This window comes from Halichoerus grypus, chromosome 3 (assembly GCF_964656455.1).
Source record: "Halichoerus grypus chromosome 3, mHalGry1.hap1.1, whole genome shotgun sequence".
NCBI lineage: Eukaryota > Metazoa > Chordata > Mammalia > Carnivora > Phocidae > Halichoerus > Halichoerus grypus.
In genome coordinates this window covers 143,601,552-143,628,170 of record NC_135714.1, presented here as the reverse complement: position 1 = coordinate 143,628,170, position 26,619 = coordinate 143,601,552, and the positions used below count along the sequence as shown (strand labels likewise).

General features: G+C 35.1%; 1 protein-coding gene across 2 annotated transcripts in view; it reads left to right on the top strand.

Annotated features, from left to right (window-relative positions):
* SPOCK3 (SPARC (osteonectin), cwcv and kazal like domains proteoglycan 3) overlaps positions 1-26,619 on the top strand; it is a 483,784-nt gene that overhangs the window by 130,827 nt on the left and 326,338 nt on the right. For both annotated transcript variants that reach the window (XM_078069416.1, XM_078069415.1), the window contains exon 3: positions 25,303-25,348. In XM_078069416.1, the coding sequence (XP_077925542.1) occupies positions 25,303-25,348 (46 nt within the window). The remainder of the gene's footprint in view (positions 1-25,302; positions 25,349-26,619) is intronic.

Genomic DNA, 26,619 nt, shown 5'->3' with positions numbered 1-26,619 from the left:
AAGGGCAGAACACAGGTCAAGGGTCACCAAGACTTGGGGAAAGAAGATTGACTACAAAGGGCCATGAGAGGACACTTTCAGGTGACAGACTGCTCTGTATCTTGATTGTGGTATTATTTGCATATCTGCATACACTTGATAAAACTCATTGATCTATAAACTTAAAAGAGTGAACATTAGGCATGTAAATTATGTTTCGATAAATCTGACAAAATAAAATATTCATGATTTTATTTTTTCAAAAGTCTTATTTGTGGATTTAAAAATTCCCAAATATACTGAATGAGTGGAATTAAGTATTATGGGCTGAAGCTGCCAAGATCTCAATTTTAGACTTTGTTTAAAAGGCATGTAAAAAAAAATAATAGTAATAAATAAATGGCATGTAAATTTTGCAAGAAAATAAAAAGGGTGCCTGGATGGCTCAGTTGGTTAAGCATCAGACTCTTGGTTTCATCTCAGGTCATGATCTCGAGATCCTAAGATCCAGCCCCAGCCCTGGGTAGGCCCTGTGGGGAGCCCGCTTGAAGATTCTCTCCATCTTGCCCCTCCCCACCGTGTGTGTGTGCCCGTGCACTCTCCTTCTGTCTCTCAAATAAGTAAATAAATCCTTTAAAAAAAAAAAAAGGAATGTAAATTTTCAAAAGTAACCAATCAAAAAATAACTTCTGTATCATGTAAGGGTTAAAGAAATTAGAAAACAAACACACAAAACAAAACAAATTTGATTATTGTTTCATTCAGTAAACATTTATTGAGGATTTACAAGGCCAGATACTGCTCTAGGCCCTGTAGATACACACAAAAGGCATACTGACCGCCCTCATGGAATTCATTATTTAGTTGGGGGCACAACTAAATAAACAGTTAAAATACAATGTGATTAAAACCATTCACCATAAAGAAGCCCCTTTACTTCAGTCTTGGAAATGGAAGATGTTACTATATGATTTTGAAGAACTCTTTAGTCAAACACATCTGAGTTCAAATCTGAGCTCTATCACTTGTCTAACATTGTATCATTAAGAAAATTACTCATCACTCTAAGCCTCAGTTCCTTTGTCTATAAAATGGGGAGAATAACAATTACCAGTTCACTAATGCATACTCTTTTTTATTTTTATTGAAACATAATCGACATACAAGAGTATATTAGTTTCCTGTGTACAGCACACTGATTAGATACTTGTATGCATTGCAAGACGGTTACCACAAGTCTAGTTGCCATATGTCACCATATGAAATTAATACAATAGTATCAACTGTGTTCCATGCAGTGCTTTATATCCCCATGACTTACTTATTTTATAACTGGAAGTTGGTACCTCTTGATCCCCTTCACCCACCCCAACTCCCTTCCCCTCTGGCAGTCACCACTCTGCTCCTGTATCTATGAGTCTGGATGTTTTCTTCTGTTTGTTGTTATTGTTGTTTTTTGATATGTGTATATGTTCCACATGTAAGTGAAATCACATGATAATTGTCCCTATCTGACATATTTCAAGAGGCCCATTCATGCTGTTACAAGTGGCAGGATTTTGTTTAATTTTTATGCCTGAGTAGTGTGTGTGTGTATGTATATATACATACATATATATATATATATATCTATCTATCTCACATTTTCCTTGTCCATTCCTCTATCAGTGGACGCTTAGGTTGGTTCCATATCTTGGCTATTGTAAATAATGCTGAGATGAACATAGCAATTCTTATATCTTTTTGAATTAACGCTTGTTTTCTTTGGATAGATATACAGAAGTATAATTGCTGCATCATATGGTAGTTCGAAATTGATTTTTTAAAAATCAGGAAAAAATAAATATTGGCAAACTAAAATTCAAAAAGTAAGATGAAACTCATGAGGCCTTAACTCGTCACTTCCTGTGGAAAGCCTTCCCTAGACATCCTATCTGAAATTGCAGCATCCCAGATATTTCTTATGTCCTTTCTGGCTTTTTTGTCTGCTTTACCAAATATGCTACCTCAAATATTATGCAAAAGAGCAGGAGCAGGGGGGAGGGGCAGAAGGAGAAGCAGGCTCCCTGCTGAGCAAGGAACCCACCCTGGAGCTCTATCCCAGGACTCCGAGATCATGACCTGAGCCAAAGGCAGATGCTTAACTGAGCTACCCAGGTGCCCTTCAAATATTGTGTTTTAAAGTTATTTTAATCTTTATTGTAAATTACATATGAGAAGGTTTTATTTATTATACTTAAGCACCTAATAACTAAGCATAAGTTTAATATGTATTTATTGAATGAATTAACAAATTCTTGAACACAATTAATAAGCTTGGTTTTTGACATACAAACAATAACTACAAAAAGAAACAATTCATCCTTTAGTGCATAGCAACATATTTAAATGACCAAAACTAAACCACATATTTACAACCTGCTTAATACAACTGCAAGAACTGTGAAGGTATGAATCATTATCAAATGTAATTAACAGCTACTATAAAATGAATTTTTTAAAAAATGCGAAGAGTTATAATGCCTGAATTGACCTTAAAAATGCAAATGATTCATTCAGATAATATAAATATTTCAAAGGTCTTATTTGCAAGACAGCCTATGTGGTTTCCTTCATGGTTAGAAAAATTTTTTAAAGTTTGCTGGCCTTTCCTCAGCAGAGTTCTGAGATAAAATGAAGCTCTAAAATCTTTTTTTTTTTTTTTTAAGATTTTATTTATTTGACAAAGAGAGACACAGCGAGAGAGGGAACACAAGCAGAGGGAGAGGGAGAGGGAGAAGCAGGCTTCCCATGGAGCAGGGAGCCCGATTCAGGGCTGGATCCCAGGACCCCATGATCATGACCTGAGCCGAAGGCAGACGCTTAACAACTGAGCCACCCAGGCGCCCCGAAGCTCTAAAATCTTAAAGCAGTGACTCTCAAAGTGAGATCACAGACAGGAGAATCAGTATCACCTGGAAGCTTACAAGAAATGTAAATTCTCAAGCCCCACCCAAGATCAATTTTTTATTTTATTTTATTTTATTTTATTTTATTTTATTTTATTTTATTATTTTATTTGAAAGAGAGAGTGAGTGAGAGAGAGAGAGAGAGCACAAGCAGGGGAAGGGGCAGAGGGAGAGGGAGAAGCAGACTCCCCTGCTGAGCAGAGATCTTGATGTGGGGCTCCATCCCAGGACCCCGGGATCATGACCAGAGCAGAAGGCAGACACTTAACTGACTGAGCCACCCAGGTGCCCTCCAAGACCAGTTTAATCTGAACCACTGAGGGTTGGTTCCAGGAATTTGTTCTAAAAGTCCTCCAGGTGATTTCATTTGAACTAAAGTTTGTGACTGTCTTAAGGGATCCATTACATGTTAATTTTTCTGTAACACATTTCGAATGGTACTAGTTATATGTCATCCTTAGGCGAAATTAAGAAAATAGTCATTTTTCTTTTTGCTTCTGAAATATTTCTTCTGGAATAATTTGCCTTCCTCTTGAATGACATCATTCAAAAATCCCCTTAGTGTCTGTGTGTTGGTAGTATATACTATTAGCTTTTGGTTCCATAAAAACCCAACAGAAAAAAGAAAAAAGAAAAGAAAAGAAAAAGAAACAATCTATATTTACATCACTGATTTTATTAAGAGCAGTTGTGATAGCTAAAAACATAAACCTTTTATTTGGATTATAAATAAGCAATGTTCTGAAGCAGTGTGTTCCAGGATTCCATCATGAAATGCCATTTTAGCTCCCTAGTATGTGGAAAGTAAACGAAACATGAAAAAATGAAGTATCTTCCATGTCAATAACGGTGTTTACTTTATATATGATAACTTGAAATAAAGTCAATAACTGGGGGCAATTTATGGCAGGAGCAGTCTCAGATGGCATGTAATCACCATTGAACAGTTCTAAATGAGACTGAATGGTTCCCAACATTTATTTTGTGAGAAATGTTGTAAGATTTGTTTAAGCACCTAAGGGAAAAGGAACAGAGGTGTTCTTGGGATAAGATTTGTGGATGAAGTAGGTTCTGTTGCCACTAAGAGTAGAAAAAGTAAATTTCCTATCAGTGGTTTTTGCAGTAACCTTAATATATGTATTGCAAAAGTCAGAAGAATTACACTCTGTATTTTGAGAGGGTAGTGATGCTACATTTTTTTAAAAATATTACATCATAATATAATGGTTAGGAAAGCAGAAACTGAGGATCTTCTGCCTAAATTCAGATTCTGGCTCTGAAATCAAGCTCTGTGATCTTGGGCATGTTACTTATTTAATCTTTATGTTGCTATTTTCTCATCCATAGAACGGACATAATAGTAACACTATACCTTCTAAGTTTGTTATGATTATTAAATGAGTTAAGATATTAAGTTACTTCAAATACCCTTGGATCAGAGTATGCATTATGTAAGTAATAAACAAAATGATGTGCAGATAAGTTACCTAGATAAATTTAAGAAAACGTTTCTTAACTATATACCTATATATGTAGGTAGGTCAAATATATTCTGTCCTTTTTGCATCATTATTGTAATCTGGGTAGTTTATTTCAACAATGAACATTTATTAGTAATCACCCACAATATGTATCAATTTCTGAAGTTGTTAAAAGTCATACCTGAAATAGTTTCTATTTGTTATATATTCCCTAATTCAGTGATCAAATATTTCTTAATCAACTGTTTGTGTATGACATTGTGCTAGGGAATGTAGAAGATATGAAAATAATGAAAAGTTGTTAGTCTTCAGGAGCTTTTCAATTCGGTAAATTAGGTATAGATGCAATGTAGCAGATCACTAACACATGTGGAAGGTGAGTCCTTCCATCTTGAACAGGAAAAATAGTGGCGATTTTAACGACATTTCCTCAGAGCTTGGGAGGATAAAGGACAATCGACTCTTACAAAAATCCTGTGAAATAAAAAGATGATTGTTATTCCCATTTAATAGTTGTGAGAACGACAAATCAGAAATTGTAAGGTAACTTTCCAAGCTACAGAGCCTGTCACAGTTGACAAAACTTAGAACTGTATTCAGACTTATTTGATTCCAAAGCAGATCCTTTTTTGTCTACTTCATATATAAAAGGATGACAGAAATAAAATCAATTTCAACTTCCACAATAGCATCCTTTTGTTTTAACCTCTGTTATGTCTTACTGGTTCATTTTTAGTGATTGGAGAGTACTGAGTCCTTAGGTCTCACTTCAGTAAATGAATGTATTATATGTAACCATGATGTAATTAATGTTGCTCATTTTGCAATAGCAAAATAAGAACTGAAATTAAATTCTTCTGATGTACTATTATGGTAGAGTATCTTATTTCCTATAGTCCTTGGGAAAATATTAAAACCAATGAGCTCAGTATTGACTTTACCATTTTATTATATTTTTTAATGAATAGATAAAATAAGATAAAAGAATCACTTGTATATGTTGGTGAAGAAATGTAAAAATAAAGTTTCCAATGAGAATTTAAATGCTTTCTAAAATCCAAGTAAGCCAAATATCCTACTCTGTCCTTCCTTTCTGCATTATCATTGTAATCTAAATAACTTATTTATCCTAACAATGGATGTTTTTTTACGAAGCTTCTACAATACATTGCATGTCATGATGTGTTTGACATGAATATCTACATCATAATGAAATGTAGTTTGTGTTCTGGGAAAGTAGTGGAAAAATATATCAGTTCTACTTTGAGGTAGTAAGGACTTATCATAATGCCAAAGGAGTTGAAATTTGTATGGGGTCTTTAAAAAATGGAGTGTGTCTCCCCAAGTACAGATAGTAAGAGAAGGCATTTTTTTGGGACACAATATGACATAAAATGAAAGTCCATGCAATGCTCTGGAATGTGTATATACAATGGATTCCTTCTTTTTTGACTATGACACATCTTCAACCATGTCAATTGATTTATCTTTATAAAGCATAAATTTCATCATATTTCTTTTTTTTCCATTAACAGAAAAATAACCTCTAATTAAATAAGTAATAAAATCCACAGTTTTAGAATTGCAACCAGGATAATATTAGCTCTGAAAGTTTAGAAAATTCTTCCTTGTATTACAAAGTTGCCTTGCTGCAACTTCTAAGACATCCTAGTTCTGGTCTGTATATTGATGTGGTGATAGTTATATCATCAACATCAACAACAACAACAAGTACTACTACTACTACTACTACTACTACTACTACTACTACTACTAATTAAAGAATTCTACTCTCTGCCAGGCATTGGAATTGGAATTTTATACAAATTATCCCATTTAATCTTTACCTCAGTCTTCCAGATTGGCTATGACACTTTTTGGCAAATGAGGAAATTGACACACAGTGATTAAATAGTTGTCTTGAGTCAAATCACTATTAAGTCAGGACATACACGTTTCAATTTAGGATTGCTTGATTTCAAAACCATCATACATCTTGGAAATGGCTGTGGAAAGAACATTGAAACTTAATGTAGCACTCTTGGTCTAAATTTAACTCTTGCCTTTTAACAGCGGATACAACCTTTCTGTGTACTTGCCACAGCTCTGTCCAGTTTGATAAGCAATTTAATAATGAAAATGAAACTGTCTTTTGGGGTTTTTTCTCTCTCCCCTCATTTTTTTCCTTCTCTCTCTCTCTTTTTAAGATTTATTTATTTATTTGAGAGAGAGAGTGTGTGTGTGTGTGTGTGCAAGAGGCAGGGAGGGGCAAAGGGAGAGGGGAGAGGAAACTCAAACAGACTCTACTCTGAACCCGGAGTCCAACGTGGGGCTAGATCTCAGGACCCTGAGACTGATATGAGCCAAAACCAAGAGTCAATCACTTTAACGGACTGCACCACTCGGGTGCCCTTCTTTCTCCTTTAAATTCTTTTGTTCTTCCAAGATAAGCATCCAAATTCATATAGTCATTCTTCATAGGACAGGTTTCCTGGATTCTACAGTGAGACCAGGGAAGAAGAAACTTTGGCTATTACTTCCTTTAATCCTGACATTTTGCTTTCTTGCATTAGATGGCATTAGAGTTTTTATTGAGGTCATTGTTAACCATGTCACATGGTTGACTTATGTAAGCTTGCAGTCAAATAAACTAATCACCCTGGACCCCCCTGGACAAAAGGAGGGGGAGAGAGGCAAAAAAAGATTCTTTAATTTATAAGGCCCTCACTGCCAAACCAAACTCCCACAGGCAGTTTGTACCTACAAGATATTTGTCATGTAATAGGCTCCTATTTATGATTATCCTCATTGTTGATATATTTATAACTTCACTGTCACCGTTTAACATTTTAGTATGGACTTTAAAAATTATAATTTCTTGCTGATTACCACGAATAAATGTGTAATTTACGTTTGTTTTTATTCTAACTTTCCCCAAAGATACCAAGATGTAGAGAGAATTATCAGGAGGGTAGGCACTTCAAGGCACTCCCTGTGCTCTTTTAATATGGGTCACCATAAGACTTCCTGCTTCCTATGAAAGGGAGTTTAGACAACTTCAAGACCAAAAGCCATACTAGTAATTATTATGACATTTTTGGTCACACAGTCACATAGGTAAGGATGATTGTAAAAGCAGTGTCAAGATAATCCTTCTGGACTATGCAAGTTCTATGCAGATTTTAGTTGACGTAAGTGTGCTAACCTCAGGGCTATGCAGTGACATAGAGTACAAATAGTGGGCTTATTCTCAGAGAGGCAAGAAATATAAATGAGAGAGATATATAAAAAAGGAAATTTTTACAGAAAAAATTAAAAAGGAGGAAAAATGATAGGGGAAGATAAATATGCAGTAGTTTCTTATGGTAGAACAAATGTTATCTGTCCCTCCCATTGCAGACTGATAGATATTGTAATTTCCAGCATATTCAAATAATTCTTGTCTGTATCTTTTAACATCTTCTAATTAAACTGAAAACTTAGAAACCTAATATTGAGTACTTGTGCAAGTGTGTTAGCAGCACATGAAACTTGAACCCAATTATCATACCACGATAATCTTCTTAAGTTCCACATTTCACAAGCAGAAGATTTGTTCTCCACACTTGAAGTGACCTTGGAAAACATCTGACTCCTCTGTGAAATAGTCACCCAAATTACAGACATTTCATATCAATAGGAAACTCAGCCTAATTCACGTAATGTATCATTATTTAATATTTAATGATTTTAGCTGAAAAAAGTAATATAGCAATTTAGGTTTACATGCCCTGCAGTGAAAGAAATTAACTTCTGGAACCCCCATGTTATAACCGATATTCAGAAAAATATGAACGAAGAAAACCAAGAATTTGTATGCATTTCTATTACTCTTTTTGATTATCACTATCTGTCTGAAATTAATCTTAATATACATTTTGTTAATGGCTTTTCACATCATTTACGCAGACTCATTAATACTCTGCTGAATTACATAACCCAGTTTGACTAGAGGGTTTCAAGTGGACAATTTTACTAGCAAAAGTCCTAAGCTAAGCCTGCCCTGAATACAAGTATACTACAGTGAATCTGAAATGAAGGGCTGGTCTTGTTGTATTCACAAAATGGTGATATAGTACTTCCCAAAGTTTAACAGTCTCTGCATACAGAGACCAGGTTGTATACTTGGCTATTTTGCAGATGGGGGTACTGAGAAAGAAACTGCCAGTCTGCTTCATCCAAGCACAGTCAGGAGCACTGATAGTTGAACTGATTGGGTTTATTGATCATCATAGCAAGGGAGAATACACACCATGGGAAAATGTTGGGTATTTTAGTGAGAGGGTGTCATAAAGATACTGATCAGGATTTGGCTTTGATTGGGTAATCTTAGAAGGGGTCTAAGGAAGTGGAGATTCACTTTGGATTGGGTGCTGTCAGGAAGTGGGGGCGACTCTATGGTCTATCTCAACAGATCTTACCTACAGGGAGAGTAGTCTAGAGGGAGGATAAAGCTGTAATTAGAAAGGAAGTAGCAGTCATTCATTTAGCAGAAGAGGAGGATATTTTGTATTTTGTAGTTTGTACAGTGACTTTGAAGAAAATGTTTTATGAGATTGTTAATATCCAACAGAAAAATATGCCTTAGCTGTAAGTCAGAAAAGTATGCAATAATATTGAGACCAAGTCAGGTAATTTCTGGATGTTAGGACTGTCTTTTCTTTCCTTCCCTTTCCTTCCTCCCTTCCTTCCTTCCTTCCCCCCTTCCTTCCTTCCTTCCTTCCTTCCTTCCTTCCTTCCTTCCTCCCTCCCTCCCTCCCTCCCTTCCTTCCTTCCTCTCCCTCTCTCTTCCTTTCTCTCTCTCTCTCTCAATGGAAAAGAAAAAAAGCCCTGCTAGCCTGGCACTCTTTTGGGATTGGTGTTGCTACTGTTAAGAACTCATTATAGGGCAATAGAGGCCACTGCTCCCTCAACCTCACCAAGAGGTGAGAACAAAAAAGTCTTAAGCCATATTCTGCCAGATTTATCAAATTCATTTTAGTCAGCAGGCACGAAAACTGTCATACTACCTGCTCGTATGTCCTTGGAAACCCTTGCATCCTCAATCCTCAGAATCTAACAACTCCTTACGGGAGAGGTTTCCACTGAGAAGAACACAGTGATGTAAAGCACAGCTCAGAAAACTTTTTTCTGTGAAGGGCCAGATAGTAGCTATGTTAGGTTTTCTATGCTATGTGGTTTCTGTCACAACAACTGAACTCTGCTGTTGAAGTCCCCAAAGAAGCCGGAAGACAATATGTAAACCAATGAGCTGTGTTCCAATATAACTTTATTTACAAAACAGTCAGGGGGCCTTTTTCTGGCCTGTGGACTGTAGTTTTCAGACCCTGATGAGGAGGCGAGATCAGCCCATCTTCTGGTCATATGGGGCAACTTCCTCCCATGAAAAGAGATACAGAACCAAACAGATCTCACAAGAGCTTTAGGACTCATGGACTTTCTTTCTTCCTTTTTTTAAAAAATCTTCTTTTTTTTTAAGATTTACTTATTTATTTAAGAGAGAGGGAGAGAGAGAGAGAGAGAAAGAGAATGAGTGGGGGGAGGGGCAAAGGGAGAGGGAATGAGAGAATCCATAAGCAGACTGCGCTGAGCACAGAGCCGGATGAAGGGCTTCATCCCAGGACCCTGAGATCATGACCTAGGCCCAAACCAAGAGTTGGACGCTTAACCGCCTGAGTCACCCCAGGCTCTGCTCTTAAAAAAAAAAAAAAAAAAAAAAAAAAGGTTTATTTATTTAGTTTTGAGAGAGTGAGCAGGGGGGAGGGGTAGAGGGAGAGAGAAATGCAAGCAGACTCTGCACTGAGCACAGGAGCCTGATGTGGGGGTGGATCCCATGACCCCAGACCACGACCTGAGCCAAAACCAAGAGTAGGACCCTCAATCGACCTGACCTGTAGCACCCAGGCACCCCAGGGCTCATGCACTTACTATCTGGCATATGAATATCATATGGTAAATTAATGAACTATCTTATGTAGATTTGCATCCCAAAATCTGCAGTGAGTCCACAGCTGTCCCTACAATGTTGATTCTTGTTTAGGGTAATTCAAATTCTAATTAATCACCCCCAGAGTTTATACAAAATTAAGTTATCTGTGATTCAGACTATTCTTACCAAAGTACTTTAAATTAAATTACATTCAGATGATTTATCTATTAGACTTTTGTTTGTTAGGATAGAAATTCCCTCTGGTACCTTAAGTATTAGATACTGAATATGGAGATGCATGTATTGATAAGAAAGACACACAGGGAATTCATGGGAGGAGCAAGAACCATACTACATTTCGTCTTTAGGAAGGGTGGTTGGAAAGGAATGTCATTCAGGATGAGACAGGAGCTGCTCAATTTCTGTTTTGTTTTGTTTTTCTATCTTTTAATATGACTCAGTTCTGCTCTTTCTCTGATCCCACTGCTTTATTCAGTACATATCCTTTTGCTTTCAAAACTTCATATTAGTCATATGTTTTACTTATGCATCCTTTTGGCTTTCTCTTTACTTTGGCTCTATTATTGCCTCTCCCTTCGGGTATTCCCACTGGTGTTCCTGCTTCCAAATATTTAGTTCTCCATACAGTTCCCATTCACATTCTCCAGAGGGAGAGTTAATTGACAGAACATGAAATTGTGGTGAAAGAACTTTTCTGCTCTTGTTTGTTTTTTAAACAAAAGTTTTTTGGGGAGTGGGGGCTCTATATAGTATAATGTCTTTTTTTCCATATTAACTAGACATTAACATCTTACATATTAATATACCAAATTCCATGTATGAGTGAGTGAGGGAGTGAGGGAGTGAGGGAGTGAGTGAGTGAATGAATGAACTACAAGTTGAAGCCATGAAAGTATTAACTTTCATTGTCAGGGGAGTGCTGACAATTTTTAATTTAAAATTATTTGGGAATCCAAAAGGAAATAGCAAAGCTTTATTCATTTGAGAGCTCATTAAATGCCAGAAACTGAGCTTGGTATATTTTCATGTTCCGTTATTTAATATCCACAAAAGCCCTGTAAGGGTGATGTCATCCAGAATTTTTCATTTGAAGAAATTGAAGCTAAAATTGTGTAGCTTTTTTAGTATACTTCATTAGTTAATTGTGGAACTAGACATTTTATCCATGGCTATATTATTCCTCAACTTCCTGCTGTACCATGTTGCCCAAAAGCCAGAATAGTGGCAGGAACAGGGATTTATGGGGTGAGCTTCCAAGAATTGCCTAGAATATAGGGTATCATCATCAAGACAAGAAGTGGCATAGAATACAGCAATCACAATGACTCCTTTCGATTTTCTTTGTGGGTGCTTCCGCCTATCCTTACTGACAGGAAGTAATCACAACTTGTTTTTCAGTGTCAGGTAGGTGGAGGTAAATGTTACGGTTTTATTTCCAAAATCGGAGACAAAATTGCATGGCAGATGATAGATTTTTGCCATTTCACTTACGCTTCTATATCTCACACTTAACCCAATCCCCTCAAGCTGCCCTATGGATTTTCAAACACTCTGCTTAGACTTCTTTCCAGGGCTCTGCTCGCCTAAAATGACTTACGAAATTCCCTTGCCTTTTATATTTCCCTTTGGTGCAGGCATGGGAGGAAAGGTCATTCCCATTACTGAGAATCTAGTACTACTAACATTACTGTAGTTGCTTTTTAGGAATGACTGATTGTATGCACTCAGGGGACATTTGCAATATAAAAGGAGAGTTTATCAATCCAAATAACAAATTACTGGGAGTGTTAGAAACTTGTTTGCAAGTGGCATTCCCAGGGTCACTTGACCTCGTTAAACTATCTCTCACTTCCGTAGCTCCTAGTACAACAGAACATATGTCACTAGATTGGGACGACACTGGTGGGAAACTGCCCCTTCCCACTTAAGAATGTGGAATATCTTACCATAAGAAATTGACTATTAGGGACAAATATGGTTATATCTAAGGGTGAAAACATGAATAATCAGGCTGAGGAAATTGTAGGAGTGGAGAACATTTGTAAAAAGAGAATTTGCCATCGATGCGTTTGCAAGAGCCCTTCTAAGTGAGGGATTACCTGCTCCCCCCAGAGAGATTTTCTTACCTTCTTGGTTATAGTCATTTTTAACTATTCACTGCTTTTTCAACTGTCTGAACCCTTTTATCTTTATAGCACATATATCCTCCTACCTGAAGCTTTATAGCACATATATCCTCCTACCCTGAAGCTGACAAACACAGTTCTGATCTAATTTAATACCTGCATTAGAGTATGTTTTAGATGTCATATCACTGTCCATGAACAGCTATGCTAATGTATGAAGGAGCTCAGCACTGCTCGAAACACATTGCTGTTGCCAACACCATAAAATCCTATTTACTTTTGCTTAAAAGTGTTTGATACTGAATTTGCTTTCCCCTGGACTGTAATTAACAACATTCTCAACTGCTTACAAGATTCAACTGACTGGCAATATTAATCACACAACACAGAGAAACTGGCTATTGCATTTGATTTTTTTTCTTATGTGTTCTTGGCATCTAATCACTGATGAAAACTAAGGAAATGGCTCTTTTCACCATGCTCTGTGGACATTTATTTTCTCGGTTTGTTTAGTCTATAAAGATTCCTCTCCCACTTCCCTCCATGTTGGATCTTGCTTCTAAATTTCTATAGACATGGAATAAAAACCAAGAAGCAGTATTTCTTGTCAAGAGGAACAGTTTATTCCAGATAATTAAATCCAAGAATGTTCAAAGAAAACACAGCAAGGAACATAAATTAGGTTCCATCAAGGGATATAGGTCGTTCCTCATGAATGGATACTGACAAAACAATTTTGTGTGAAGCTTTGAAAAGTCATTAATAGTTTTGAAACTTTTGAAAACTAGCACATTTTGTAGAAGAAAGCAACAAGGTTTAGTTTTGTGTTTTTAAAATGTACTTCAGACACTCACATGTGTTTCATCTTTATGTTTGACAGTATTTTTGAGCTTGCACCTAAGGTTTCTGCACACATACTCTTATGAAAACTAGGGTAGATTTTTCTTTTTTTCTTTTTTTTCCCTCACCTTTGCCCAAATGCCATTTGGAGAAACAAAGAATACAGTGTAAATATCAAAATAAAATAAATTAAAAAAAAAGGTATCTTTCCAATGATTATAGAATCTCTTTATTATCCATAAACATTATATAGAACTGTAATATGTAATAGCACCAGAGTCAGACTCTAAACTCCAGGAAGACAATGACACTTTATTTTATTCACTGATTTTACCTTCTTCCTTAGAACTGGAGAATAATAAATAAATCAGTGAACACAAATAATTTAGGAATTCTGACCTAAATTATTTTGCTCACTGATTTATTTATTATTAGGTCAGAATTCCTAAATTATTTTGCATGGCAGATTGCTACTTGCATTTGGAAATTAACTAACAAAATTAAAACTTAGGAAATGGAAGCATAATAAAAATGATTACGAGAATGGACTCCAGAAGCAGGTGGTTTGGGTTTGTCCCTGGCTGGGAGACTGGTCTCATAGCCTTTCTTCAACTGTAAATTGAGGTAAAGAATTATACCTATATCACGGGGTAATTACAATGTTTAAAGAGTGACTGGTGTAGAGTAATTACTTTATTAGAAATTGTGGTGAATTTATTATTATTATTCTATGATTCTGGACTCTGTGTAGGTATTAAGGACTCATGCAAATATACCAATGTCGTAATGTTTCTAGAAGCCATGTGACAACCTTAAGACACTTAGACTGGCTTTGAATCTGCAAGTAAAGGAAAAAATATATATCTTGCAGTAGCAACTCTGGTTATGAATTTGCCTATCTGCTTAGCCACCGTATCTATCTACCCACCCCTCTCACCATTCCTTTCTGACATACCTGATCCTCCTACACCCGTAAACACACACACACACACACACACACACACACACACAATTATGATTAAGTGATTCTGGCACACATAGATACACACTTACATTATGATCCCATATTCTGAAACTACTTTCAGTTTTCCGACTTTTCTGTGCTTTCTTGTGTCTACCTGCATGTCTTTTAATTTGCTGGTGCTTCTGCATGACACATCTCCATTTGCCCTTTTTCTTTTCTTTTTTTTTTTTTTTTTAAGATTTTATTTACTTATCAGAGAGAGAGAGACAGAGGCAGGCAGAGGGAGAAGCAGGCTCCTTGCTCAGCAAGGAGCCCGATGTGGGACTCGATCCCAGGATGCTGGGATCATGACCTGAGCTGAAGGCAGACGCTTAACCGACTGAGCCACCCAGGCATCCCTCCATTTGCCCTTTTTCAAGCAGCAGTTCTCAGGCTATGTACTCTGACCCTGATTATATCAGGATGAAACACATTTAACACTTTGTATACATTATGTTCCTACCGTGACTGTGTCTTTATAGACTGTAAATTACATGAGAAGAGAGACTCTATCTATGTATTTTCATCTTCTAGTGGCCAATCTACCATGTACCACGTACCATCTACCATGGTACCTGGCACATAAAAAGTGTTACATGAACATTTGCCTAAAAACACCTTTCCTCCCCTCTCTCTCTCTCCCTCCCTTATCTCCTTACTTCCTTATTTCTTTCCATTTTTTTCCTCTCTTCCTTTTATAAATGGATTCAGTACAATAATTAAGTGTAATAAAAGATGAAACCAAATATATGAAATATATTACAGTGGTTACTAATATTAATCTTTTCTTCCATGCTATTTAAAACTTACTTAAATTTGGGCCTTATTGAAGGGCAAATGAGGAGCCCAGATCACCAATAAAACTAGACATTATATGTTAAACATTACCATTGAGCCATATTAAAAAGTTGTTCGTTTTTGTGTACATTCAGAAAAAGGAAAAAGGAAGCAGAATTTTATGTTCTATATCTCAGATGTGTAAAACTTTCTCTTAAACTTAAAACACCTGTAATATAGTATTTCTTGCTTTACATCAGATTATTCTAAGTGGAATCTTGTTCTCTTAAAAATATTCTGGTGATTTGAGCTACAAGATGCAATTAGGTGAGAACATCTTGTGCATTTCCTTATGAATTTCATTTTTGTAGTCCTCACTTGGGCGATAGCTTTTTGTGTTTTTTTAAGGATGAGATAGTACTAGTGCAAAATAGTAGTCAATGTAGGATTATTTGCAAATCTGAAGAATTGTGAAAAGTGTATGTGTTTGTACATACGTACATGCATACTTCTTGAGAATTATTCTCCTTTCAAATTGATTTTTGTCAAATCATAAAATAAGTACAGAGGATTATCATATTTTATTATTTAAGGTGCATATATTATTTAATGGCTTGCTTAATATATAATGAAGCAGGTGAATTTCAACCATACAACTTTTTGTTTTTTTGAGTTTGATGGGTATATTTTAATGCAATTTCCTGAATATCAACTCAATTTCATGCATACTTTTACATGTAAGTGTCAGATTTTACTTCAATCTCTTATGTGTGGACTTGATATAACTATGGTAATTTGATTTTTGCTGGTAGGGTGCTAAAAGGGTGTAAAATAGCAATCTAAGTTATTAAAAAGACTATAAATTTAAAGTTTGTAATTTTTGGCTGCTGCTATCTGAAGTCACCCTTTTCTGACTTCCTAATTATATATTTTATCTATTAGAGTGCTTAGTGGAAAAAAAAGTCTCACAGTGAGGCATGAACTTACTTAATTAGTGGACACCTCATAAAAGCAGTTTGTGCTGTTCTAAAAATTTGTTTTCTATAGATTGCTTATTGTAGAAGAGTCTATTAGCAGTCATGTAGATTATTATTTTTGTATTGGTTTCTATCATGTGTAGTTTAAGGGTGATTTAAAGTTTTCTATTGTGTGTAGTTTATTATAATTAGAGCTATAAAATGCACGACTCTTTATAAGATCACCTGTGTCATAAAATTTTACTGTGATTTATTTTAATGTAAGTTTTAATGTGCAAACACATTTTCCCATGATTACATTTGTTGATAGTTCTTGCTTTTTGAAAACTATAGTCTAAGGCAAGAGAGAATGAACTGATGTGTGTCCTAAATCACATGCAAATTAGAAGCAAAATATTACTGATTTTATCTCTCTTCTTTGTCATAAGGAAAATATTATTGTAATGTTAATTTTTTACAACTACCAAATTAGATAAAAATTTTCAGACATTTGGAGTTGTGGCATTTTATTATTCACTGGATTCACACCATTTTATCAGAAAAAAAACTGCAAACCTAGATGCATGAAGTTTGGGTGACATATGTCTAAGTGCATCCCCCATATTATGTCAATCAGTGCTGTGCAAGGTATGGTCCACAGATGGATGCTGGTCTACAGCCTGTGTGGAAGAGGTACAGAAATTGGGAGTAAGGATTGAAAAAAATGCCATAGCAATTTGAGAGGAAAACAAGTTATATTAACTCTAATAGTAATGAATTTGGGTTCGTATTTTATGTGTCTGTTTTTATTTCATTTTTCAAGTAATTCATCTTATTCTCTTTTACAAAAGGCTTGTTCTGCAGTAGACTTGGAAAAATAAAACTGATTCTTTACCACAGATAGTTTTTGAAGCACTGCTATAAAGTACAGGCATATACAGTGAGGTTTACTGAATTCTGAAATTAAAGAATGAATGAGATTTGAAGTCCCTTTTCTTGAAAATGTTGACACTAGAATAATGAAGTGTCAAATGAAGAAAAGAGTTTCCAGCACCCCACTGTGGTATAGAACCTCAAGACTGCCCCCAGTGATGCCCGTACCTGGTATTTGAGCTGGACTTAGTGACTCACTTCCAAGAAATAAAATAGTACAACAGTGAACGCCATTCTGAAATTAGCTTTAAAGAGGCCACCTTCTCTATTAGACATCTCTCGCTGAAGCACTCGGTCCAAAAGTTAGGAAAGAAAGAAAACTTGGCAAAAAACTACATGAAAGTTCAGATGATCCTCCCTTGGTCAGACCTTCAGAAGAGAATGCAGCCCTGGTTGGCATCCTGACTGCAGCCTTGTGAGAGATTCTTGACCTTTGGAAACTGTCGGAATAAACAGCCACTAAACTGTGGCATAATTTAGTATGCAGCCATAGACAGCCAATATGGCCTTGTTTAAGAAGAGGGGAGGAGGTATTTCATCTACTACCAGTGCACAGGGAATCAAGTGGATTCCTGGGGACTGTTTTTTAGCCGCCATCTTCCATATAATCTTTGACTACTGACTGTAACTATCCGGTATATTGGGCTATTTTTTAAAAACTACTGTGTTGACTTTTTGATGGTATTATTGTTACATCAGTGTTTTAAGACATCTGAAGTCTAAAACTTAAATATTGGGACAAACCCCAAGATATATACATAGCACTAAATTTTTAAATTGAGCAAAGCTTCATTTTTTTAGAAAGTTTTCTTTCTCTGTAATGCTGAGAAGGGAAGAGAAGATAATAGTCACAAAGCAAAGCTGGTAGGGCCAGATAAGTTGTACTTTAGATCCAAGATTTTGCAAACCAGTGAGCTATGAAAGTAAACACTCTTACTATAGATAATAGCCACTATGCATTAGAATCTCCATGTATATATGAGGAAATCAAGTGATAATAATAATAGTAAAACCAAGTAACAAAAATTGCCTTCAAAACAAAAATGAAAATTCAAAGTGAGAAAAACAGCTTCCAATTTGTGTTTAAAAATAGATACTTTCAAAAAGGTATTCACAGGTATTAACCATGATAAAGGGCCCAGTTGAAGTAACTGGAGTTAACTTATAAATATATTCTTCCTACTACTTAGTCTGAAGAGCTTATTTTTTTGCTGTGAGAGAGGAAAAAAAGCACAGAAATAGATTCTTGATTCAATAATGAAATAACTAACACATTTTGTTTCTTAAGATAGCACATTCTAAAAATAATAGTTTGCTTTCATTTATGATTAACTTTTCTTTTTTTACACAGTATTTAGCTTATATTTTGAATAGTACTACATTTTCATTGACTAAATATGCTAAGGATTTATATCAGACTGATAATATGTGTTTAACATTTTCATATTATATAAATTTATTTTTATTTACATTTTTTTAAAGGTTTTATTTATTTATTTGACAGAGAGAAACACAGCTAGAGAGGGAACACAAGCAGGGGGAGTGGGAGAGGGAGAAGCAGGCTTCCTGCGGAGCAGGGATCCTGATGAGGGCCTCTATCCCAGGACCCTGGGATCATGACCTGAGCCGAAGGCAGACGCTTAATGACTGAGCCGACCAGGCGCTCCTTATTTACATTTGATATGATGAACAATTGTCATATTTGTGCTATATTCAATATTTAGTTAAGTAGTTTTTTTAGTTACAGATTATGAACACTCAAAGTGCTATTATGAATACAAAAAGGATATGAAATAAATAGGGAAATAATACTTTATTATTTGCATTATTGGCTACTGTTTTACTATTAATATTTTACAATTTGCTCCAATAAGTACAATAACTATAGTTTTGATTTACTGATCTGAGAAGTGTTCTAGAATTAGAAACACTTTCATGATACCTACAGGCATTTTACCTTAATTTATCCCTTGGTTTCCACTTTAAATTGAGGATCATGATGTCATATAGAATACCACATTTGTAACCTGCTCCTAAAACAATTTTTTAATATAACATATCATAAAGATTTTGAGAATCATATTATTACTTGGTTTTAAATTATATGTCTTGATTTCTTGTGCTGAAAATATGGCCCACTCACCTGTAGATTATATCCAAAGCTAGAGGATATATTTATGGTCAGAAGGAGGAAATGAAATACTTGAAAATTTATAAGCTTTAAGATTTGAGGATTGAATCACATAGATCTGGAACATTAAACACCGTAAACACTTTTTCTTCCTTCAAAAAATTTTGTTTCCCTATGCGGAAATAGGTATTCCATTGAATATTGTTTTCTCATTTTTAAATAAATGTTCTTTTATGGGGGGCAGCACTGTATAGGATAGTAGTACAGGGGTCTTTCTCAGTATAAGACCAGCTTGGCAGGACTTCCAACTTTTTGGCCTATGGTCTCAGTCGTAACTACTCCACTCTGCTATGGTAAGCATCTGAGCAGACATAGACAAGGTGTAAAAAGATTGTTGCGGCTGTGTTCCAGTAACACTTCAGTTATAAAACAGGTGGGGCCTGGCCCATGGGCCATAGTTGCTGATTTGTGGTATGGAGAAATGTTTAAGCCTACAGGCCCTGGGCCCTACCTCTGGGGTTCAAATCCTACCTCTATTTCTAACCTGCTATGTAAGCCTGAGTAGATTACTTAGTCTCTCTCTGCTTCATTTTCCTCATCTATAAAATAGGAGTGATATTAGAAGCACTTACCTCTTACAGATGCTTATAGAACAGCTCCCGGTATGGGGTAAGAGAACAGTGACTTCAAGTCACTGTTTTCCTCAATTTCTTTATGTGTGTTAGTGTCCTTATAGTTATAATGAAGTTTCCCTATTTTAAAGTCCTTACTTTATTTATTAAGACAATGTATTTTTTGTGTCTTTCCCTGATATTAAGGAATTACAAGTTTTGTATATCAATGTAAAAGTGACCATATATATTCTGAGGGAGTTTAACTTCAATTTGCAGAGATGTTCAGAGACAATTGAGGAATTCGCTCAATGGCACTGCCCTTTTGCACAATTCATTTTATTTATGTGTTTAATCTGTGGTGAGTCAGGGAGCATAAAGTGCTTTCTAAAAAATAAAGGGCTCACCAAAGTGTTATAAATGAATTCTTTCAGGGTCCTACGACATCACTTGGAAAAATGAGTGGTACTTGGGTAATAAATGTGACATTTGGGGGCCTGAAGCAGATAGTTTGTCTCGAATAGATAATTCCTTTATATCTAGACAAAACTTATTTACTCTATCTTGTGATCTAATCATGTGTTAAGTATTTCTGTACAGGGAGCTTTCCCCTTTTGTGAAATAGACTGGCCTATTAGACAAGGCATTCTTCCTATCATACGGTGAAATGTGTAAATGAGTTTGCCATAATATATAACATATTTCAAAAAAAAATAGCAGATTTCCATTGCTATTTTTTAGCTTTTAAAACTAGCAGTGCCTCATGATTTGGCTTAGCTGTTGAAACACAGGAAGCAGGTGGCTCAGTTGGTTAAGCGACTGCCTTCGACTCAGGTCATGATCCTGGAGTCCCGGGATCGAGTCCCGCATCGGGCTCCCTGCTCAGTGGGGAGTCTGCTTCTCCCTCTGACCCTCCTCCCTCTCATGAGCTCTCTCTCTCTCTTATTCTCTCTCTCTCAAATAAATAAATAAAATCTTTAAAAAAAAGAAACACAGCAAGCAATAAGACTTAATGTTAGTAGGGAAATTCTGAAGTTTTGTACAAGAAGGTTTGGGGAACATAATCACAAAATACAGAAATCCTAGGAAATTTAACTTTCTACTCCTCAACATAGATTCACATGAGTATCATCATAGGGTCTTTACTTTTGTGTACATACAAAAAGGCTAACCAAGTTTTTGTCAATAATTGAAGCAATAGCTTATTATACTTACCTTTGCTTTGATTCTAGAGATTTGAATCAAAAAACAAAATTGTTGTCGAAAGGTTAAAAGTTAGGGATCTTCCTGTCTTTTATATTTCCCCTAAATATAAACCTTTTACTGATTTACTTGCTCCTCGGGAATAAATGGAATCTTTGAGTGTGGGAATTCTGGCCCAGACTCTCCCGTGAAGAGGACTAGGGGCCAGAAACATTCTCCCTAATTCCCTATGTTTGTGTCCTCTGAGCCTGAATTTCTCCAACTGTGGGCATTTCTTGCACTTGTTTTCTCAATCCCAGGTTGGCTTATTTTTGATCTAAACTGAAGTTTGAGAACAACAAATATTCACACAAAGCTTTTTGAGACAAAAGGAATTGTGCCTGAATGAACACCTACATGAAAATACTTTTATCTCTTATTCTGGCAAAATTCCTAGATTTAATGAGGTGAAACCATTTTCAGAAAAAAAAAAAAAAAGTCTAGCAATGTGAGAACACAAAGAAAAATATCTAAAAATAGTTGATAGGCTAATTACTTTGCTTTTCTAAACTGTGTCAGATCTCCACAATGGCCAGACATTGACATTGCTCTTGACTTATCCAAAAGAACTAGGTTCATGGTTTACATTATGATTATAAATTTTTAGATAGCTATGGCCCCAAACTAACCTAACATGAGCGTGTTATTCTTTATTTCCCCCAAGATTTATATTTCTTATTTGTAAAGCAATCTTAGAAAATGGCGTACTTCAAATGAGATAACACTGGTTACTTTTTTTATTAAGTTTTTAATTTTAATTCCAGTATAGTTAACATACAATGTTATATTAGTTTCAGGTGTACAATATAGTGATTCAACAACTCTATACATTACTCAGTGCTCATCACGATGTGCACTCTTAATCCCCTTCACCTATTTACCCCCTCCACCTCCCCTCTGGTAACCATCAGTTTGTTCACTGTAGTTAAGTGTCTGTTTCTTAATTTGTCTTTCTTTTTTTTCTTTGTTCATTTGTTTTGAATCTTAAATTCTACATATGAGTGAAATTGTATGATATTTGTCTTTCTCTTATTGACCTATTTGCTTCACATTATACTCCCTAGCTCCATCTGTGTTGTTGCAAATGGCATGATTTAATTCTTTTTTTATGACTGACCAGTATTCCATTGTATATATATATACCACATCTTCTTTATTCATTCATCTATCAATGGACACTTGGGTTGCTTCCATAATTTGGCTATTGTAGATAATACTGCAGTAAACATAGGGGTGCATATATCTTCTCAAATTAGTGGTTTTGTATTATTTGGGTAAATACCCAGTAGTGCAATTACTGGATTGTAGGGTAGTTCTCTTTTTAAATCTTTCCACAGTGGCTGCACCAGTTTGCATGCCCACCAACAGTGTATGAGGATGCCCTTATCTTCACATCTTTCATATCTTCTCCAACACTTGTTTTTTGTGTTTTTGATTTTAGCCATTCTGACAGTTGTGATGATTGTGTTATTCTAAAGGAAGTTATTTAAATATGGTTGAGGCTATATTTTGCCTCTATCTATCTATCTATCTATCATCTATCTATCTATCTATCTATCTATCTATCTATCTATCTATATCATCTATCTATCATCTATCTATCTATCTCCACTTAATTCCTGCTCATCTGTACAGATGCTGGGTATTTCAAACACTGTGTGTTGTATCAAACATGTTGTTTTCACATTGTTGAGCTTCAGTGCTAATGATGTCAGCCTCACCTTTATTCCTTTTTCTACTTTTATTTGGTATTTATATGGATGGAGTAACTACGGCAGTGAAAACTTACCCACACCTTCTTGGGGGATGTCACTGATAGCCGTACCACTTCAGAAGAGTCTGAAGTGGTAGCAGAAAATTTGCCTTCTTGCATTAACTACAATCATAAATGGTAGGCTTTAAAAAAGTTCACTGCATCCAATGTTCAATATTTTGGAGGGTGTTCACTTTCAAAAATGTTATGAGGAGTTCATAGTTCTTTCTAAGCAACCAGAAAAACTAAAGGACTTTGTTAGCAGTAATGAAAGGTTGTCCGATGGTGATGTTGTTCAGAGATACTAACAGAGATGAACCTGGTGCTTCCGATCAGCAAGTGTGCTTTAGCAGCTCCTTTATGTCAGATATTGTGCAGATATTTACATTTTTTTAATAACTAATCCCCCCAGCACCTTTGTCAGATAGGCAGGTATTTTTTTTCCCAACTTTAGTCACAGGATCTGAGGTTTACATCATTTTCTTTCTTTTTTTTAAGATTTATTTATTTATTTATTTGAAAGAGTGAGAGAGTGAGCAAGTGAACATGGGCAGGGGGGAGGGGCAGAGAGAGAGGCAGAGGGAGAGGGAGAAGCAGACTCCCCGCAGAGCAGGGAGCCAGACGCGAGACTCATCCCAGGACCCTGGGATCATGACCTGAACCGAAGGTGAAGGTGACGCTTAACTGACTGAACCACGCAGGTGCCCAGGTTTACATCATTTTCTAAAGTAATAAAGCTAATAAGTGGTAAAGTCAGACTTAAATTTAAGTTCTCCAAATCCACCACTCATTCTGTCTAGTTTAGTTTAGTTTTGTTTTGTGTTTTGTCTTGTTTTGTTTTGTTATGCTTCAAGGAGAAATTCCAACTCCTCTCTATGCTTTGAATGAGTACTAGTCATCATCCCCACATAGTTAAGATGTAATTTAAAAAAAATAAAAGTTATTAAATGAGTGTATTGTGGTCCTCAGCCAGTTTTGAGACTGGAGTGCAGGAATTTAATTTGAAAGTTTAATTTCCCAAGAATTCTATCATTCTATAATTTTTTACAAAGATATTTTAAAGAGAGCCTAAGCAATCAGTATTTATTTAATTATCCAGTGATGTTTTCTTCCCTTCATCTGATCCTAGGTAATTTATTGCATAACCTGTCAGTGTAGACTACCATAACATGCCACTGTCTTAATATAACCCTATCTCAACCTAAATAAAAGATTGACAGAGATGATTTCTGAAGTTTTTTTTTTCTTCTTTTTCTTTCATTTAAAATTGTTAAGGTGGGAATGCAGAATGTGGTGATGAGTGATTAGTCACAATAAGGAAAAGCTTTTGCTTTTTAAAAATTTAAAATTTTTGAATAAGTAAGTTAGGAAGTGTATTTATTTCCATAATTAAAAGGTGCTACATTTTCTTCTTTGTATAAAAGGGGGTTTTAGCAAAGAGGTTAGAAAGAAGATTCAGAGAATCTCTACTTGACCTTTTCAGATGCCCTGGGTTCTGTAGATTTCCAACGTCCTGACTTCAGTGGGTTTAAGAGTGTGGAGTTAGAAAACGTTTAGTCAAGGAGCCTCACCATGATGTACTACTCTTTCTTACTATAGTGAAAATAGCTTATTAATTTCAACAGTTAAGTGTGTTTTATTGACTATAAAATATGATATAGCTTATTAATTTGAACAGTTAAATTTGTTTTATCCACCATAAAATATGATATGTATGCAGTTCATCTACAAGGCTTTTAGGGTGGTAAACCAGTAAATACAATAGATTTAGTCAAAGTGTTTTGCTTTTTAAAAAATCTTCTCAGTATGCATTGCCTCATCTTAGTGTTGTATAGTCGTATTTACTAAATGTATATATAGTAAATATATTGTAATGATTCTTTTCCATATCAAAGATTTAAACTTTAGACAAGATTTAATTAGGTGTGAATTTTTTTTCAAACTTCCAATTGCATTTTGATGAACTCCTTAAATATCCAATTATCATGTGACAGATTGACATAAAGTCAATTTATACTATATGAGCTAGAGCAGACTCACTTGGTATTTTTGCTGCTGTATTGATGGTTCCATTTACTATTTTACTAGTGGAAAATGAAGTTGTGTAACTGGAAACTGGTAAGATACTTTTATAGCTTATTAGCTTAGGGTAATTATCTCCATGTTCTCTTGCACATTGAATTGCAATTGAAAGTATTACATTATAATTATTAGGTGAAGTGGCAACCAAATATAATTAAATTATTATAGTAAACATTGACTTGCAATGAAAATGAACACATTTATTGAAAAACATTTCTATAACATGTAAACAGTGTGTTCCCTTTTGATAACTATTGTTTTTCTCTTGTTCCTTTTTTTATTTTTTATTTTTTATTTATTTATTTATTTATTTTATAATTTGCTGCTTGCCATTACAGGAAGTAGAGGTTTGTATTCAGCTTCTGTATTTCATATTTTATTCTAGATTTTATATGAATCTTTACAATTTAATTACTCATATACACTCAATTCACATTATTTTCCTCCTCAGGATGATTATTTCCACACTTGGAGTCCAGGAAAGGCCTTCGATCAGGGTAAGAATCTAATTATTTTAAAATAAAAATCTTCACATGTTTATAATCACTATACTTGCAACATGATATTTATTGTTTGTTAGATTCTTAAAATACTAAGTAGGAGAGCTTAGATAATGGAAAAATCATATAATAATTAATTGCATTACAGAATATGTAGTCAGTAATAAGTGAATTAGATATCATGATTATGTCAGAACGTCTTTCATTCTTAGATACATATCTTAGGTTACTGATTTGGCTTCTGAACTTTATCATGCCCATTATTTTTAGCTGATACAAGTCACTTCATCCAGTATTCAAATATACTCAAGCACATTCAGTAGGACATAGATTTATTTGTGCAAAATTTTAAAACAAATGACTTTGCAATCTGTGTTTCAATTAATAAAAACATTCATTTAAAACAGCACTGACTGGTAATTAGACTCAGCTAGGGTCTTAGTAAGACCCAAAAGGGAAAGTCATATGTAAAACAGGTTCTCCCGCCTCCATACACAGTTTGTACTTCTGGTTATGTACTTGAGAAGGAAAAGCAGGAAAGATGCATGGGGAAGGAAGATGTGGAACAGAAACATCAAGTGCAATGCAATCATAATGATATAAATAATTAAACAGTTTTGTTTGCTAAATTCTACACTATTAGAACCAGAGACTCTTCCTTTTTAAGTCTGGTACAAAAGAAATTTCTACTTTACATTGACTATAATAACCTTACAAAAGATATTACTTCCTGAAGTAGAACCATTTAAAAATAGAAATTATTTTTAAGAATGAGTTGTAATATGTTATGAAGGGAATCTTAGGGAATTTTGCTATGTCTCCAAATTTTTGACTTAATATGTGCAATGAATGCTACAACAGCTAATTTCTCTGAGTGAGAACCAACCTGGATGGACCTAGCTGGGGACATTGATATTAGTCTGTAGTCTGAAACAGTCATTCACATCCAATCCTCCCTTTAATATTATTTCTTTTTTGCTGTACTTCATGTGATTTCACTATTATTATCTCGAGTGTTTATTTGTGGAATCTGCATTTTATAATTCTAAATTTTTTTTTATTTCACTAATAATATAAGTCAAGCCAAATGTACTAAAAGACAAGCAATAAAAAAATGACACACAGACTGAGATATATTTGTGAACTTTCTTGGGAAATAAATTTTTATGATGGATTCATAAACCTTGAAAAAATCAGAATTATCCATGAAATGGATGTTAACACTTAAATTTCCCATACTTGGTGCATCCAATTACAATAAAGATGGT